Source organism: Mauremys reevesii, unplaced genomic scaffold (genome assembly GCF_016161935.1).
Source record: "Mauremys reevesii isolate NIE-2019 unplaced genomic scaffold, ASM1616193v1 Contig2, whole genome shotgun sequence".
Lineage (NCBI taxonomy): Eukaryota > Metazoa > Chordata > Testudines > Geoemydidae > Mauremys > Mauremys reevesii.
In genome coordinates this window covers 2676750-2696184 of record NW_024100826.1, presented here as the reverse complement: position 1 = coordinate 2696184, position 19435 = coordinate 2676750, and the positions used below count along the sequence as shown (strand labels likewise).

The 19435-nt window shown below is 43.8% G+C and overlaps 1 protein-coding gene across 3 annotated transcripts in view; it reads left to right on the top strand.

The window, feature by feature from the left end:
* The window catches only part of LZTR1 (leucine zipper like transcription regulator 1), a 271551-nt gene extending 257764 nt beyond the window's left edge, over positions 1–13787 (top strand). The window contains exons 21-22 of one of the 3 annotated variants that reach the window (XR_005592029.1): positions 12263–12461; positions 13731–13787. Coding sequence is in view for 1 of the 3 variants with exons in the window: in XM_039517962.1 (XP_039373896.1) it covers positions 12263–12271 (9 nt within the window). In the remaining 2 variants the exon portion in view is untranslated. Of the gene's footprint in view, positions 1–12262; positions 13347–13730 lie in introns of those variants that run through there. The other 2 variants (XR_005592030.1, XM_039517962.1) reach the window with 2 other exon arrangements.
* The last annotated feature ends 5648 nt before the right edge of the window (positions 13788–19435 follow it).

Sequence of the window (19435 nt, the reverse complement as noted above, 5' to 3'; positions counted from 1 at the left end):
CAGAACCGGTTATCTCATCATAGAAGGCAATTAGGTTAGTCAGGCATGAGTTGCCCTTGGTGAATCCATGCTGACTGTTCTTGATCACTTTCCCCTCCTTTAAGTGGTTCAGAATTGATTCCTTGAGGACCTGTTCCATGATTTTTCCAGGGACTGAGGTGAGACTGACTGGTCTGTAGTTCCCTGGATCTTCTTTCTTCCCTTTTTTATAGATGGGCACTACATTAGCTTTTTTCCAGTCATCCGGGACCTCCCCCGATCGCCATGATTTTTCAAAGATAATGGCCAATGGCTCTGCAATCTCATCGGCCAACTCCTTTAGCACCCTCGGATGCAGCGCATCCGGCCCCATGGACTTGTGCTCGTCGAGCTTTTCTAAATAGTCCCGAACTACTTCTTTCTCCACAGAGAGCTGGTCACCTCCTCCCCATACCGTGCTGCAGAGTGCAGCTGTCTGGGAGCTGACCTTGTCTGTGAAGACAGAGGCAAAAAAAGCATTGAGTACACTAGCTTTCTCCACATCCTCTGTCACTAGGTTCCCTCCCTCATTCAGCAAGGGGCCCACACTTTCCTTGACTTTCTTCTTGTTGCTAACATATCTGAAGAAACCCTTCTTGTTACTCCTAACATCTCCGGCTAGCTGCAACTCCAAGCGTGATTTGGCCTTCCTAATTTCACTCCTGCATGCCTGAGCAATACTTTTATACTCCTCCCTGGTTATTTGTCCAATCTTCCACTTCTTGTAAGCTGTTTTTTTGTGTTTAAGACGAGCAAGGATTTCACTGTTAAGCCAAGCTGGTCGCCTGCCATATTTACTTTTCTTCCTACACATCGGGATGGTTTGTTCCTGCAACCTCAATAAGGATTCTTTAAAATACAGCCAGTTTTCCTCGACTCCTTTCCCCGTCATGTTATTCTCCCAGGGGACCTTGCCCATCAGTTCCCTGAGGGAGTCGAAGTCTGCTTTTCTGAAGTCCAGGGTCTCTGTTCTACTGCTCTCCTTTCTTCCTTGTGTCAGGATCCTGAACTCGACCATCTCATGGTCACTACCTCCCAGGTTCCCATCCACTATTGCTTCCTCTACTATTTCTTCCCTGTTTGTGAGCAGCAGGTCAAGAAGAGCTTTTCCCCTAGTTGGTTCCTCCAGCGCTTGCACCAGGAAATTGTCCCCTACATTTTCCAGAAACTTCCTGGATTGCCTGTGCACTGCTATATTCCTCTCCCAGCAGATATCAGAGTGATTGAAGTCCCCCATGAGAACCACAGCCTGCGATCTTGTAACTTCTGTTAGTTGCCAGAAGAAAGCCTCGTCCACCTCATCCCCCTGGTCTGGTGGTCTGTAGCAGACTCCCACCATGACATCACCCTTGTTGTTCATACTTCTAAATTTAATCCAGAGACTCTCAGGTTTTTCTGCAGTTTCATACTGGAGCTCTGAGCAGTCATACTGCTCTCTTACATACAATGCAACTCCCCCACCTTTTCTGCCCTGCCTATCCTTCCTGAACAGTTTATATCCATCCATGACAGTACTCCAATCGTGTGAGTTATCCCACCAAGTCTCTGTTATTCCAATTACATCATAATTCCTTGACTGTGCCAGGACTTCTAGTTCTCCCTGCTTGTTCCCCAGGCTTCTTGCATTTGTGTATAGGCATGTAAGATAACTCACTGATCGTCCTGGTGTCCCAGTGTGGGGCTGGAGCCCTCCCCTCTTGCACTCACCTACGTGAACTTTCTCCCGATATCCTACTTCCCCACTTACCTCGGGGCTTTGGTCTCCTTCCCCCGGTGAACCTAGTTTAAAGCCCTCCTCACTAGGTTAGCCAGCCTGCTTGCAAAGATGCTCTTCCCTCTCTTCGTGAGGTGGAGCCCGTCTCTGCCTAGCAATCCTTCTTCTTGGAAGACCATCCCATTGTCAAAGAATCCAAAGCCTTCTCTCCGACACCATCTGCGTAGCCATTCGTTGATTTCCACGATTCGACGGTCTCTACCCTGGCCTTTTCCTGCCACAGGGAGGATAGATGAGAACACCACTTCTCCAAATATGTACACCCAGTCCTCTGGTATATGCTCTGTATTTCATTTGGAAATTAAACTGACCAGTAAATAGTGTACCAGTAAATAGCACGTATGTGCCACTACCACTAACCCTATCGACTCCACTTTCTGAGAATCTCAGGGCAATTTAAAGCTGGAACCTGTGGTTCACACCCAAGGCTGTCAGCATTGCATAGAGTCTATATTCTCAGAACTCAGAGGCACATGCAAACCCATGTTTTTTTACAATGAACCGTATGACCTAGTTATCTCAATTGCAAAGTAAAACTTACTTTATAGCAAAATGGAACCATATAGTCTGGAGCATCAGTCAGCAGAACTGTTCTGGATGGGAGTCTGACACTGACTACAGCTGCCTTTACATGCAAACAGTCAAATTTGTCTCACATGGAGGAGCTATTGATCTGCAGTGTGCACAAGACTGCCCACATTCCGGCAGCACAGCAACAAAGGTGAAATTTTCAGGTTGGGTTTAATCCGGTCTCACTGAGATTTTAGACCTGCTAGGTGAGTTAGGTCTGGGAGCTCTTATTTGAACCTCCTCTCGGGTAAAATGAAGCACCGTTGTTAATAAACATTAGCAATACCCTATTTGAGTGCTAGGAACGTAAGAATTGCCATACCAGATCAGACCAGTTGTGCATCTCGTCTAGTAGTATGTTGTCTCTGCCTCAGAGGAAGATGCAAGAATTCTATAGTGGATGCTGTGGGATAAGCAGCCCTTATGAGTTGTTTCTCCCTAACTCCCACCAATCAGAGATTGGTGAAGGGTTACCTCCTTTTTTTTCTCCTCTCACTGTGGTTATTCTAATTATCCATATAATTCTCAACTCTTTTAAAAATCCCGTTGAGCTGTAGATATCAGTGATATCTTGGCAGCAATTTCCAAAGATTGATTATGTGTTGTGTTCAAGGATATTTCCTTTGATCAGTTTTCAGTTCCATAAATGTCTTCCTGTTCTTGTATTTGAAAAAGGATAAATAGGAATATAAATCTCTATAACATTCATCATTCTGTGTACCTTTGTAATGTACCCTCTGAGACATCTCTTCTCTAAAGTAACTTGTCCTGATCTTTTCAAGATCTTTCCATCCCTCTAAGAATTTTATCTTCTGTCACAGAATCCCTGGGTTTTCTGCAGGTTGTATCCTTTTTGAGATAGGATGATCAGTACTGAAGGCAGCATTCCAGATGCGGGCGTACCAATGATCTATAGAATGGCATTATGATGTTTTCAGTACTGTTTTCTATCTCATTGCTGATCCATCCAAACATCTTGTTTGCTTTTTTGATCACTATTGCCATTGAGCCATGACTGCCATTGAGTTGTTTATGGTGATACCTGGGACATTTTTGGTTACATTAATTTAAATCCCAGGAGTAGTGAGTATATGAGTAGTCTAAATAATTCTTTCCAATGTGCATTACTTTGCATTTGTGAGCATGGAATTACCATTGTGCTCCCCATTTGTCTAGTGCTGGTTAAGTCCATGTCCAAATAATCTTCCCTAACAACTTAATGCCCTGGCCTTTTTAAGAAAGGTTTATTGAGAAAACTGTGATGTAGCTGTCTTAGTATTACTGGAAGTCCTCAGATTTCCTTTGTCCCTTTCTTTTTTTTTAACTTTATTGTTTTCATGTTATATATATATATATATATATATATATATATATATATACATATATATATATACATATATATATATATATATACATATATATATATACATATATATATATATATATATATATATGTATATATATATATATAAAATATAAATATAAATGCATGCACAGAGCGGAAATAGCATATAAATAACAAAGTTCATTATTTGCAAAACCTAAAAAAAAAACAGAACCCATCAAGGTCATGCAGGGCATTAAAAGTGGCTCAATAGATAAATAAGTGAGAACATAGTTTACAAGTATCAGGGATTAATACAGACTAAATTGTGATTGTATTAAAGAGTTTAATGTGTGACCAGGCCTCCTTGTATTTTTTCCATGTGTTTCCGTTAGCCAGAGTCATTTTTTCCATTAATGCAGTAGTGGAGAGCTCACTCAGTCAGTCTGTGTATGAGGTAGGAATTGCAGAGTTCCATTTTCTCAAAATACTCTTTTGGCCACTAGAATAGTTTGCAGTCCATTTCTTAATTGTAAATGTAATTCCAACTCACCAGACCCCTAAAATACACATGCTTGGAGAAGAGAAAATAGTGACACACAGATTTTGAGAGGCACTGGATATAGTATTCCAGAACACATCTGGAATTTTTGACAGATACAAAGGATGTGAAAAAGGTTGGCATGTGGCTGTTTGCATCTCCAACACTCATTGTCCATTGCCAATCTAGTCTTAAACAAACGCTCTGGAGTCCAATAGTACCTGTTTAATATCTTGTTCTGGAAGAATCACAAGGATAAAGAACTAGAAGTGTCTTTCACATTAAGCCAGACATCCTCCCAGGTTTCTGTTGAGACAGTAAGGCTAAGTTCTTTTTTCCATTTTCTTTTAAACTGAAATTGAGAGGGTGCTGAAAAGCATTAAGCCACCTTTAAGTAATTCCTACAAAATGACTGTTGTTTCCATATTTCTCAACATGTTCTGCTAGAGAAGAAAAAGTTAAACAGACCAGTTGTCTCCTATCTGTGCATGAATACTTGAGCATAATCCTTGAAAGAAGGAACTGTGAGACAGCAGTAGCTGGTATTTGTTACACATTTAATTGAAGGAGGCCAGTCTAGCGGCTTGTGTTATATCTTTAATGTTTGTTAACCCTTTTTCTATCCAAATTGTCTTAAACCTGGAACTGGCCTTGATCCTGAGGCATAGATTACCCCATAGTGGTATGAGAGGAGAATTAGTAAGATCAGATGCTATAATCATCTTAACACATTGTAGTATACCCCACATAAATGCCAAGATTGGATTTTTCTTTAAGAGTGTGGGTAGCCTCTTGAGGTATAAAAAAAAAGAGAGGGAATCAAATGGCATAGCTAAGCTTTTTTCAATCTCAAACCAAGCCAGTATGTATTCCAAGCCACTGGAGGGGAACCAACTTACAGTAGGATGCATTTGAAATGCTAGGTAATATAGATACAGATCTGGCAATTCCATACCTCCAGTTGCCCAGGATTTTTAAGGGTCATGTATAACAAACGAGGCTGGGTTTTTTTATTATTATTATTCCATATAAATTCCACAATACACCTATTTACTCAAGGAAGGAGCATGGGAGAGACTTTGAAAGACAATAGGCTAATGATATAAATTAATCTTGGGCAGATATTCATTTTGGCTACTTCTGTTCTCCCAAGTAAGAACAGAGGAAGGAGATGCCATCTCTACATGCTCAGAAACTTTTTAAAATAAATTGTCCATTTTTATAGAAACAATTATGGGGTGTTTAGGAAAAATCTTAGAATCATAGAATATCAGGGTTGGAAGAGACCTCAGGAGGTCATCTGGTTCAACCCCCTGCTCAAAGCAGGACCAGTTCCCAACTAAATCATCCCAGCCAGGGCTTTGTCAAGCTGGGCCTTAAAAACTCCTAAGGAAGGAGATTCCACCAGCTCCCTAGGTAACCCATTCCAGTGCTTCACCTACCTCCTAGTGAAAAAGTTTTTCCTAATATCCAACCTAAACCTCCCCCACTGCAACTTGTTCTGTCATCTGCTGCCACTGAGAAAAGTCTAGATCCATCCTCTTGGGAACCCCCTTTCAGGTAGTTGAAAGCAGCTATTAAATCCCCCCTCATTCTTCTCTTCTGCAGACTAAACAATCTCAGTTCCCTCAGCTTCTCCTCATAAGTCATGTACTTCAGTCCCCTAATCATTTTTGTTGCCCTCCGCTGGACTCTTTCCAATTTTTTCACATCCTTCTTGTAGTGTGGGGCCCAAAACTGGACATACTACTCCAGATGAGGCCTCACCAATGCCGAGTAGAGGGGAATGATCACATCCCTTGATCTACTGGCAATGCTCCTATTTATACAGCCCAAAATGGCATTAGCCTTCTTGGCAACAAGGGCACACTGTTGACTCATATCCAGCTTCTTGTCCACCATAACTCCTAGATCCTTTTCTGCAGAACTGCTGCCTAGTCCCTAGTCTGTAGCAGTGCATGGGAGTCTTCTGTCCTAAGTGCAGAACTCTGCACTTGTCCTTGTTGAATCTGATCAGATTTCTTTTGGCACAATCGTCTAATTTGTCTAGGTCCCTCTGTATCCTATCCGTACCCTCCAGCATATCTACCACTCCTCCCAGTTTAGTGTCATCTGCAAACTTGCTGAGGGTGCAATCCATTTAAGTAAGTCATTTCATTGCATATTTGAAAAGGAAAGTGCTGAAACTAAGAAGGATGTGATCTTTTGGACACATCCATTGCTTGTGATTTATAGAAGTTAATCTGAAAACCAGAGATCTTTTCAAAAAAATGTCAACTATACTCAATTATGATGGAATCCATTTTAAAGTACTTGGAGGAGAGGAAGGTGATCAGGAACAGTCAACATAGATTCACCAAGGGCAAGTCATGCCTGACCAACCTGATTGCCTTCTATGATGAGATAACTGGCTCTGTGGATATGGGGAAAGTGGTGGACTTTAGCAAAGCTTTTGATACGGTCTTCCACAGTATTCTTGCCAGCCAGTTAAAGAAGTATGGATTGGATGAATGGACTATAAGGTAGATAGAAAGTTGGTTAGATCATCAGACTTAACAGGTAGTGATCAACAGCTCGATGTCTAGTTGGCAGCCGGTATCAAACAGAGTGCCCCAGAGTTGGTTCTGGGGCCAGTTTTGTTCAATATCTTCATTAATGATCTGGATGATGGGATGGATTGCACCCTCAGTAAGTTTGTGGATGAAATTAAGCTGTGGAGAGAGGTAGATACACTGGAGTTTTGGGATCGGTCCAGAGTGACCTAGACAAATTGGAGGATTTTGCCAAAAGAAATCTAATGAGGTTCAACAAGGAAAAGTGCGGAGTCCTGCAGTTAAGGACAGAAGAATCCCATGCACTGCTACAGACTGGGGACCAACTGGTTAAGCGGCAGTTCTGCAGAAAAGTATCTGGGGATTACAGTGGATGAGAAACTGGAACAGGCCAGTGGGGTACAGCAGAGTAGTAGAAGGCAGATATACTGGCCACTGGATAAGCAGTTTTCTGTTCCCTGACTGACTAGAGCAGGGGCAGCTCCAGGCTAGGGTGGACACATGACTCCAATTAGCCTGAAAAGAGTCAGGTGAGGCTGTTAAGCTAATGTGAACTCCTGACTCTAATTAAGGCCCCCCTGATAAGGGCTCACTCCAGTCAGGCTGAAGGGAGCCAGAGGAGAGGAAGTGCAGCTGAAGGGCTGGGTAATAAAGACATCCTCAAACCACTGGAAAGGGAGCCCTAAGGTAAGGGTGAAGAAAGTGTTAAGAGAGAGAAGCGGGAGAGCTGTGGGGAAGTGGCCCAGGGAAATGTAGCAACTCTGGCAGTGAAAAGTCGGCTGCCAACAGCTGCTGCCATTAGGGTCCCTGAGCCGGAACCCAGAGTAGAGGGTGAGCCCGGGTTCCCCCCAACCCACCACTACAGAAACACCTCCTGGGAGGGGAAGACAGGCCCCTGTCAGGACAGGAAGCTCAACTGTTCATGAATAAGCCCATAGGGACAACAGAGACTGTGGGAGTTCTCTCATCAATCTCCTTGCTGGCTTATGATGGAAAGGGCTCAGTAGACTGTACCCTGGCCCTAGAGAGAGAAAGGCTACGTGTAGGGTCGCAGTGAGCCTCTGAGGCTAGCATAAACTGCCTGGAAGCGCGGGACCCATGGGGACAAGGTTGGAGCTCTGCCACAATATGAGTCAACAGTGTGCCCTTGTTGCCAAGAAGACTAACGGCATATTGGGCTGCATTAGTAGGAGCATTGACAGCAGATTGAGAGAAGTTACTATTCCCCTCTATTTGGCACTGATGAGGCCACATCTGGAGTATTGCATCCAGTTTTGGGGGCCCCACTACGGAAAGGATGTGGACAAATTGGAGAGGCCAGGTGTTGATGCTGATTCTTTTAGGACAAGCTCCTTTGATATCACTGGCCATGAGGCACTGAAGATGACTATACAGACCTCTGGGTAACTGATGGTGTGACTGGTTCTCTCTCCAAGGTCTCAGATGCTGGTACCTTAAGAGCCATGTCATGCTGTGCACTGCACAGTGCTCATGGATCTTGTGCAGTTTTGAGGGAGCTGGTAAAGCAGTCTGGGTTGCAATGCTGCCAACATATCAGTTTTTTCAGCTCTGTGTCTTTACAGCAGATCTGGAGCAGTAGTCTCTGTTTTCCTATTGTCTGGCCAAGAGTGGGCTTAGATGAAAGCTAGCTGGCTTAGTCTCAATCTGGACAAGACAGAGCTATTGATGGGTGGATGGACAGAGATGATCTATGTAACCCTCTCTTAGTACCGCCCCAGTGGTACTAAAACTCATTATTCCTCCCTTTTGGGGCTCAGTGACTCACCATTGGGGGTCAGTCTTTCTCTCATAAAGCTGAGGGCTGCAGATCAAGCCCTCTAAAAGAGACAAAAATGGCACCTTCCTTCCAGACATGCCAAAGCCGTGAAAAAATGAAGAAATTGGGCTTGGTTTTGTCTTAATTGGCTTACGAGTTTCTTGTTGGATAGTTTTGGCTTGTATTGTTGCTTGTTTGGCTTGTAGTTTGTTTCTTCTTTTTTTGATAGGCTCCCAGCAAATAGGGGCAAGGGGTGCGAGAGTCAGGAGTTCACAGAGGGCCCACCACAGTCCCAGACTGAACACCAGGGTTTCTAGTCCCATAGAGTGTTGGGGTTCTTAGGGCTTGTTTTGGCCTTGTTTTGAAATGGGATTCGCTTGATTTTTGGCTTTTTTGTGAAATTCGGGGTGCTTATTTACCATGTGAAAGTTGGCAACTGTGCTTCCTTCAGGGAGAAACTCTGAGCTGCTTCTCCTCCAGCTGCTGTAACCTTCCCCCTGAAGCCAGCAGTTCCCCTTTCTGGGCTCAGTTATGTACAGGTTCTTCAGGGTCTGTAGGTGCTTTGCACAGGTTGTCTGTCAGGGTCCTGCTGCAGTCCCCGAGGTGGTTTGTCATGTTGCAATGTGCAGGGCCTGGTCTACTCTTGAAGATCACTCAAAGATCGCTTCATTTAAGGCAGAAGGTGCCTGCTGCTCACATGGAGCATATTCCACCTGCTGCCAGTTTGGTCCAGATGCAACTGAAGATGTTGATTTGGATCTATAAAGTCTATATGTTTTAGTTCTAACTCCTGTATACATCGACTGTTTCTTCATGCACCACCCTGACATCTGAGATTAGCTGAGAGGCTCTCTAACAAGCCCCAGATTTGAACATTAGTAAAGGGGGCAGAATGTTCTCATGGCTGAGGTAGGAGAATAATGTGTGTGCAAGTTTCTTGTTTTGCTCAGAACTGCGGCAGGGCTTTGAATGATTTCTGTTGACTTTTTTTTAATTTTGTTGTGCTCTAATGTATATAATTTGTGGGTTGTGGTGGTGCCTAAAGCTGAAGATAGATGCAGTTTACACGTTTTAAAACACATGCATATATCAAACTAGGAGACCAGTGAATGTGCCAGAATCAATGTGGCAGTGAGGGTCAGGAATCTGCTTTTTCCCTTCCAGGTCTGACACCTGAATGTTATTCCTCCTCTCTCTCCCTCCTTTACCATTCCCATTCAAGCTCTTGCTAAGTCTTGGTGCTTCTGCCTTTATAGTATCTCCAGAATCCATCCTTTCTTCTCCAGATCGCCAGTCCAAACCTTTCCTTGGTGATCTTCCAACCAGACTATTGCCACCTCCTTACGGTGGCCTACATGACTCTGACTCCCCTCCAGTCTGTCCATTATGTAGGTGCAACACATCTGTCTCTGCTGCTGCTCACCCCACATCCAACCCCTCTGCATTCTCTTCTACCTCAGACTCACAGTCCTTGTCTTCAAGCCCCTAACCAGCTCTGTCTCTTGTTTCCTGCACTCCCCACACAGCCTTGCAATTCACACATCCCTTTGCATCCTTCCTCCACCTCCATGCAGTGTCCCATTCTGCCCCTGTGACTAAAATGTCCTCCCTCATTGCACTCACTCTATAATCACCCTTCAGATCTTACCTCACAGGCCACTCCTGTCTGCGATCTCCCAACAACAATCCCATGCCAACTACTTAAGTCTCTCCTCTCAGTGTCACTGTGTCAGTTGGATTGAACCTAGGCTCTGCTCCTGCAATGCATGATGTGCAAGTGGACTGTGGCACCTGCACCAGGTCCTGGGGAAGCCATTGGGGCTCTATGCAAGTGCAGCAGACTACCCACGTCTTGTACACTGCAGGATTGGGACCCTGAACTGTATGTTTCTCAGGGCAGGGACCTTGTGTGTGTTCTATTGTTACAGCACCATTCACACTTCTTGTGCGATCTAGAAATGTTAAACTGATCAGATTGTGTTATTCAGTGGATCTCTGAAGGCCATTCCAGTGATAGCTGTGTGTTCCCTCTTATGATCACTGTATACTTTTTCTTTCAAGATGTAGTCATTACAATATGTCCTGATTAAAGTACAAATCTTTCCCTCATAGAAATGACAACCTTAATAAACATGAAGTTCAGTTGTTTTCATTTTGTCTGTTATTTTATTATGGAGGTACCCAGGGCCGGCTCCAGGGGTTTTGCTGCCCCAAGCAGCCAAAAAAAAAAAAAAAGGCGCGATTGTGATTGCAATCTGCGGCAATTCAGCAGGAGGTCCTTCGCTCCCAGCAGGAGTGAGGGACCCTCCACCGAATTGCTGCCAAATCCCTGGAAGTGCCGCCCCACTCCTGAGTTGCCACCCCAAGCACCTGCTTGATAAGCTGGTGCCTGGAGCCGGCCCTGGAGGTACCATAGTTCAGAGTTAGTTCCATTTTGCACTTAAAGCAGGGATTTAATCTTTGTTTACTGTGAAAAATACAGAGTATCCCCCCTCCAACTTATAATACTTGCTTTTGGAGTACAGGATAATTTTTCTGAGCATTTACAAGTAACTCACCTAATGAGTTTACAAGGTATAATTAATTGAATAACAGAACTTTTACAAATGATCTTAACAATAAAATGGCACAGACCCTTCACACTTTGCATATAGTTTAAGTTATTTGAAATCTTGTGCATAGATTAGATTGTAATTAAGCTACATTATTAATGATTATTGTATCCAATTGTTATGATTATATATACTACAGACAGACTCTTGTCAACAGTTCAGGTAACTCTCAAATGGGGACATTGTGACATCACAGGTCACTCATCCAGTCACTACCCTTCTTCTACTGCTAATTTGCACGCAGCAATTCTGTTGGTTGTGACTCAGTGGTATAGGGGAGATAGCACACATGTCAAGCACTCTCACTAGTAAAGAGCAAGTGACAGCTGGCCAAGTCAAGATTCCAGGTCTCCATACTAATTTGGGCTTCCTTATAACACTGCTTCATCAGCTCCATTATGCCCCAAGGAAGTACAGGCCTGCTCTGCAACTATAAGTTAAGTCAACCTATTTGTGCATGTGTCTATACTCAAATTTGTCTCCAGCTTACGTAATGCGGTAAAACCACCTCCCCAAACAGTGTAGAGCCATGTTCAACCTACTTTGGTCAACACAGAGTGTAGATATTACATGGCCTGTGTTGACCCCAACAGTCTTCCATCCACTGTCTCACAATCCTGATCACTCTGCTTACAATTCTAAACTCCACTGCCCAGAGACTGGAAGACATACAGACACACACACACCTTTTACAAACCCCACATTTTTTAAATTTCTTTTCCTGATTGTCCTCCTTGGCAAGCACATCTAGCAGCTCATCTTTGTTGTTTTTCATCCAGTCAACCATGCTGGCTCCACACACACAGGGGGGTAGTAGACGCACTCCTGCCTGGAGCAGGCAAGAAGTATTGGATCTTCTGGGACTGTGGGAAGAAGAGGTTGTGCAAGCACAGCTACAGATCAGCCATAGTAATGTGGACATTTATGAGCAGTTTGCACAAGAGCTGCAGGCATAAGGGGCTAGGACAGTGATTAGCAGCAGCACCACATGAAAGTGAAGGAACTTCACCAGGGATACCACAAGGTGAGAGAGAACACCAAAAAATGTGGTGCTGCCCCACAGACCTTCTTTTACAATGAACTGCATGTCATAGTTGCAGTGACCCCACCAGCACCCCAGAGACCACTGTGCAGGCATCAGAGGAGCCTGAAATGGAGACCCCTGCCATGAATAGTGAGGGGGAAGAGGAGTGGGGAAACACAGGAGGAGACTCCAACCATGCCATAAAACAGGACCTGTTTGAAACTGCAGGAGAATTGCTAGTCCCATCAGGAGAGTGCAGATGAGCTTGGGTAAGTGTGTGCCTTCATTTTTTCCTTACAATGTTTTATTTACTTTTCCTTCCTCTCTCCCTGCCCCTCCCCTCCTGCCATTTAAAGATGGCACCCATCCCATCCCCACATTTACAAGAGAAAGATATCAACTTTTCAATGTTTTACTGGTGTACTGTGAGAAAGTTAAAAAGTCAATTCAAAACAAATTCTGGAACAGTACTATGACAGTCCGATTACATAATCCTCATCATAATAATGTAGGACTGGAAGGGCCCTCGTGAAATCATCCAGTTCAGTCTCCTGCACTGAAGCAGAGCTAAGTATTATCAACCATCCCTGCCAGTGTTCGTCTAACCTGGTTTTAAACATCTCCAATTACAGAGATTCCACAACCTCGCTAGGTAATTTGTTCCCTGACAGGAAGTTTTTCTTAATGTCTAACCTAAACCAATTTACTCCAATTGTTACTTGTCCTGTCCTCAGTGGATAAGAACAACAATTTATTACCCTTCTCTTTATAACAACTTTTTGCATACTTGAAGACCTTTACCATGGTTCTTTCACCATTCCAGATACCCCCAGCAGCACCTCAAATGCCCCAAGTTCCATCCTGAGTGCTCCCAGCACTAGCTCAGGCACCCCAGGTGAGGCCCTCAGAGCATGACAGAATCCCCCAGAGACAGTGCAGATGATGTACTGGGCAACCACAGCAATGCTTCTGGCACCATAAGCCAGGTGACACTCAGCCAGCGCTGTGTGTAATAAACTCCTATGCTTGACCTCTACATGGTGTGGATTTATGTCCCACTGCCAATGCATGGAGCCCTAACAGCATCACTGAAGGGTTAAAATCCATGTGCATTTTATATAACAACCTGGTATATGGATTGTGCCAGCTCTTTTTTAGACCCAAAGTCCAGAGTTTGGTCAAGACACCAGAGGCCTAGCAAATAGTGATTAACTAAGAGAAAGTTGGGGTAAACAGAAAGCCTTGCTTGCTAAGATAGGCCTGGTCAGCAAATTGCCAGGTTTTGGAGCTAAGAACTAAATAATTGTGTCTTATTCAGAATTGCAAATTGAACAAAGGATCCCTGTTCCTATTGTGCCAGCCTCTTCTGTAGGGAACGTTCTTCCCACAGATCCAACTTTGAGTTTATGAAAAGTTGGCACATGTCAGTATAAGATATGGCATCCTTCCACCTCCCTTCCCAGAGACCAATGCCCTGCCTTAAGACATAAAGGGGACAATCTTTATTGTCATATACTTTCACTGTTTCTTTGCTTTAGCCCCTAGGAATGTACCTGTTGGACAATCAAAGGAGTTGCTCCATTCCTATGGACCCCAAATCAGAATTCAACATATATATTTTATACTAATAACATTTTATCAAAGTATTAATTAAATGTTAGCTTGCTAACTTGAGACCATGGGCGGAGACATTATGTAACCTTTTAACCATTGGCTAATGTGCTATCTTGTCTTGCTGCAAAACCTATCCTAGGGTATGGAACTGCGTACCCCGTCACTTTCCCCCGCCCATGGAAAATCTATATATTCTATTGTAATCAATTGATTGACAGTGTCTCTGAGCCTAATAAGCCAGGTGACAATCTGCCAGTGCTGTGTGTAATAAACTCCTATGCTTGACCTCTACATGGTGTGGATTTATGTCCTTCAATCACAGCTGCCCCGGGTGACAACTCTGTACCATCCCAAGCATTGCCAGTGTTGCCCAAAGTTCTCAACATTCCTCACAATTATGTCAAGGAACTAAAAAGAGAACAAAGGCTGGTCTACACTACCACTTAAGTCGCCATAAGTTATGTCACTCAGGGGTGTGAAAAAATGTAGCAATGTAATTTATATCGACTTAAAGCACTGTGCTATGTCAATGGGTGTAATTACATCAATGGGAGAGCGCACTCCTATCGACTTAGCACGTCTTCACCAGATGCAGCGGTGGCCAATTTAGCACGGTAGTGAAGACAAGCCTGAATACTTTCTGAGGCCTGTTTGCAGCCTGTTTGAGATTGGTTTGTACCTGTAATTAGCTCTGAATCCTTGAATGACAAGTTATAGTGTAGAGAGACAAGGTGGGTGAGGTAATATCTTTTATTGGACCAACTTCTGTTGGTGAGAGAGACAACCTTTTGAGCCACACAGAACTTGAAATCTTGTATTTGACCAACCGAAATTATAATGCAGTAATAGAAACCACAAGAAAAGGCCAAAGTAAAAGAACATTGTTAATAGCAAATTAATTTTATTATTGGGTACAGGAATCATCTTGTGGAAAACGTTAAGTATTAAACTATACCCAACTGCAAAAGACAACATGAAATAATCTGTTAAAAACATATTTTCAGCTCAGGCTAAAGTAAGTTAAACTTGTTACAATGGAAAGGTAGACATAACAGAATATGACATTTAATTATGATTGATGTTAAGCTGCATAACTAGCTGCAAATTTTAATATGAAATAAACAAGGGGTTATAAAAAAACCTATAAATTGTTACCCAGCTTTGGAACCAGGTGGGCTGTGGACTGGACCCAAGACTAGGCGCTGGGAGGCTTTTGGGGACAGAGAACTGTTCTCACGGGATGGGCTCCACCTGAGTAGGGAGGGAAATAGACTTCTAGGAGGGAGGCTGGCTCATCTGATCAAAAGAGCTTTAAACTAGGTATTGGGGGGAGACGGTTGGGAGATGTCCAGGCACTCTCCTTGCCAAATTTAAACATTGAGAGGGAGGACAACAGGATAAGAACGGATATAGCCAGAGGGAGGGGTTTGGACATAAGGAAGATGGATACTCGACCAATAGGTCATACTGGTGGTACTGTGTCCCTACCAAATTGGGTAACAAAGGTGAGAGAAGCCAAACAGCAAAAATTAGGATGTTAGGTAATAATTGGAGATATACCAATCTCCTAGAACTGGAAGGGACCTTAAAAGGTCATTAAGTCCAGCCCCCTGCCTTCACTAGCAGGGCCAATTTTTGCCCCAGATCCCTAAGTGGCCTCCTCAAGGATTGAACTTACAACCCTGGGTTTAGCAGGCCAATGCTCAAACCACTGAGCTATCCCTCCCGCCCTGTTTGTTCCCCACTGCAAGAAGCCTAGGTAACAAAATGGAGGAATTGGAGCTCCTGGTCCGAGAATTGAAACCGGATATCGTAGGAATAACCGAAACATGGTGGAACGGTAGTCATGACTGGAGTACAGGTATGGAAGGGTATGTGCTGTTTAGGAAAGACCGAAACAAAGGTAAAGGTGGGGGAGTAGCATTGTATGTCAATAATGAGGTAAACTGTAATGAAATAACTAGTAATGGAATGGATAATACGGAGTCTGTTTGGGCAATGGTCACATTAGGGAAGAAAACTACTAGAGCCTCCCCTGGGATAGTGATTGGGGTGTGCTATAGACCGCCGGGATCTAGCCTGGATATGGATAGAGAACTCTTTAATGTTTTTAAGGAGGTAAATACTAATAGGAACTGTATGATCATGGGAGACTTTAACTTCCCAGATATAGATTGGGGAACAAATGCTAGTAATAATAATAGGGCTCAGCTTTTCCTAGACGTGATAGCTGATGAATTCCTTCATCAAGTAGTAGCTGAACCGACGAGGGGGGATGCCATTTTAGATTTGGTTTTGGTGAATAGTGAGGACCTTGTTGAGGAAATGGTTGTAGGGGACAACCTTGGCTCGAGTGATCATGAGGTAATTCGGTTCAAAATAAATGGAAGGATAAACAAAATTGCATCTGAGACTAAGGTTTACGATTTCAAAAGGGCTAACTTTACTAAATTAAGGCGACTAGTTAGGGAAGTGGATTGGACTAACATATTTAGGGATCTAAAGGTGGAAGCCGCCTGGGATTATTTCAAGTTGAAGTTGCAGGAGCTGTCAGAGGCCTGTATCCCAAGAAAGGGAAAACGGTCCTTCGGTAGCAGTTTTAGACCGAGCTGGATGAGCAAGCATCTCAGAGGGGTGATTAAGAAAAACCAGAAAGCGTACGAGTGGAAGATGGGAGGGATCAGCAAAGAAACCTACCTTATTGAGGTCAGAGGGTGTAGGGATGCAGTGAGAAAGGCCAAAAGCCGGGTAGAGATGGACCTTGCGAAGGGAATTAAAACCAATAGTAAAAGGTTTTTTAGCCATATAAATAGGAAGAAAACCAAGAAAGAAGAAGTGGGACCGCTTAAAACTGTAAACGGAGTGGAGATTAAGGATAAGCTAGGCATGGCACAATATCTAAACGAATATTTTGCCTCGGTCTTTAATGAGGCTAATGAAGGGCTTAGGAATAGTGGCAGAGTGACTGATGGGAATGAAGTTGCGGGGTTGGAAATTACAGTATCCGAGGTAGAAGCCAAACTTGAACAGCTTAACGGTAGTAAATCCGGCGGCCCGGATAATCTTCATCCTAGAATATTAAAGGAATTGGAGAGTGAAATTGCAAGCCCGTTAGCGATAATTTTTAATGAATCTCTAAACTCGGGGGTTGTACCGTTTGACTGGAGATTAGCTAATATAGTTCCTATTTTCAAGAAGGGGAAAAAAAGTGACCTGGGTAACTACAGGCCTGTTAGTTTAACATCTGTAATAGGTAATAATTGGAGATATACCAATCTCCTAGAACTGGAAGGGACCTTGAAAGGTCATCTAGTCCAGCCCCCTGCCTTCACTAGCAGGACCAATTATTGCCCCAGATCTTTAAGTGGCCCTCTCAAGGATTGAACTCACAATCCTGGGTTTAGCAGGCCAATGCTCAAACCACTGAGCTATCCCTCCCTCATAAACAAGCCCACTCATGATTGCAAAGAAACCCCCATGTAGTATGTAAAGTCATGGAAAAAATATTAAAGGAGAGAGTAGTTACGGACCTTGAGGTCAATGGCAATTGGGACAAATTACAAAATGGTTTTACGAAAGGTAGATTGTGCCAAACCAACCTGATCTCCTTCTTTGAGAAAGTAACAGATTTTTTAGACAAGGGAAATGCGGTGGATCTAATATATCTTGATTTCAGTAAGGCGTTTGATACGGTACCGCATGAAGAATTACTGGTTAAATTGGAAAAGATGGGGATCGAAATGAAAATCCAGAGGTGGATAAGGAACTGGTTAAAGGGGAGACTGCAGCAGGTCGTATTGAAAGGTGATCTGTCGGGTTGGAGGGAGGTTACCAGTGGAGTTCCTCAAGGTTCGGTTTTGGGTCCGATCTTATTCAATCTATTTATCACTGACCTCGGAACCAAAAGTAGGAGTGGGCTGATAAAGTTTGCGGATGACATGAAGTTGGGAGGTATTGCCAATTCGGAGAAGGATTGGGATATCCTCCAGGGAGATTTGGATGACTGGAATATTAGTAATAGGATGAAATTCAATAGTGAGAAGTGTAAGGTTATGCATTTAGGGATGACTAACAGGAATTTTAGTTATAAGCTGGGGACGCACCAGTTGGAAGTAACGGAAGAGGAGAAGGACCTCGGAGTCCTGGTTGATCGCAGGATGACTATGAGTCGGCAATGTGATGTGGCCGTTAAAAAAGCTAATGCGGTCTTGGGATGCATTAGGCGAGGTATTTCTAGTAGAGATAAGGAGGTGCTAGTCCCGTTATACAAGGCATTGGTGAGACCTCATTTGGAGTACTGTGTGCAGTTTTGGTCTCCCATGTTTAAGAAGGATGAATTCAAACTGGAACGGGTACAAAGAAGGGCCACTAGAATGATCCGAGGAATGGAAAGCCTGTCGTATGAAAGGAGACTTGAGGAGCTCGGTTTGTTTTCCTTAACCAAAAGAAGGTTGAGAGGAGATATGATTGCTCTCTTTAAATATATCAGAGGGATAAATACCAGGGAGGGAGAGGAATTATTTCAGCTCAGTACTAATGTGGACACGAGAACAAATGGATATAAATTGGCAGTCTGGAAGTTTAGGCTTGCAATTAGACAAAGGTTTCTAACCATCAGGGGAGTGAAATTCTGGAACAGCCTACCGAGGGAAACAGTGGGGGCGAAGGACCTCTCTGGCTTTAAGATTAAGCTTGATAAGTTTATGGAGGGAATGGTTTGATAGGATAATGTGATTTAGTCAATAGGTCAATAACGTGCGACCACTGGTAATTAGTACCGAGGGTCAATGTTGGGATATTGAAAGTCTTTTTCCTGAGTGGCTGGCTGGAGAGTCTTGCCTGCATGCTCGGGGTTCAGCTGATCGCCATATTTGGGGTCGGGAAGGAATTTTCCTCCAGGGTAGATTGGCAGTGGCCCTGGAGGTTTTTTCGCCTTCCTCCGCAGCATGGGGCCAGGGGTTGCTTGCTGGAGGATTATCTGCTACTTGAAGTCTTTAAATCAGGATTTGAGGACTTCAACAGCTGAGTCAAGGGAGAGAATTATTTCAGGAGTGGGTGGGTCAGCTTTTGTGGCCTGCATCTTGCGGGAGGTCAGACTAGATGATCATAATGGTCCCTTCTGATCTTAAGTTCTATGATTCTATGACTTGTGGTGAGTTACCCCTTTCCTGTAATGCGCTGTCATTTCTTTAATCAGGGCAACCTGATTTAATAAACTTACTACTTGATGTCTCACTAATTAATGGAACCATTTATTACAGCAGCCATACCCCATCCTGGGTACTCATATCAATGTACATCATTCCCAGGTACCCCAAGTGCACAGTTCTGGGAACCCTTACCATCACCCCAGTGCTGTTCCAGCGATGACCCCAGAGCATGAAGATGGTCTAGTGCTGTTCTGAGTGCCCCTGGTGATACTCCAGCACCTTCACAGGTGACACTGATGACATTTACAGCACCATCCTCCATGCCCTGATGACACCTCAGTGCCATCCTAGGTGCCTGTGGCATCATGGATACCTCTGGCATTGGACCTGCGAAAATACTGCATCTCCCAGGGGACATCCCTGGAGACATGCTGGATGCCCACCTCTCTGCACTGGCACTGTCCCAGCCTGTGCCCCAG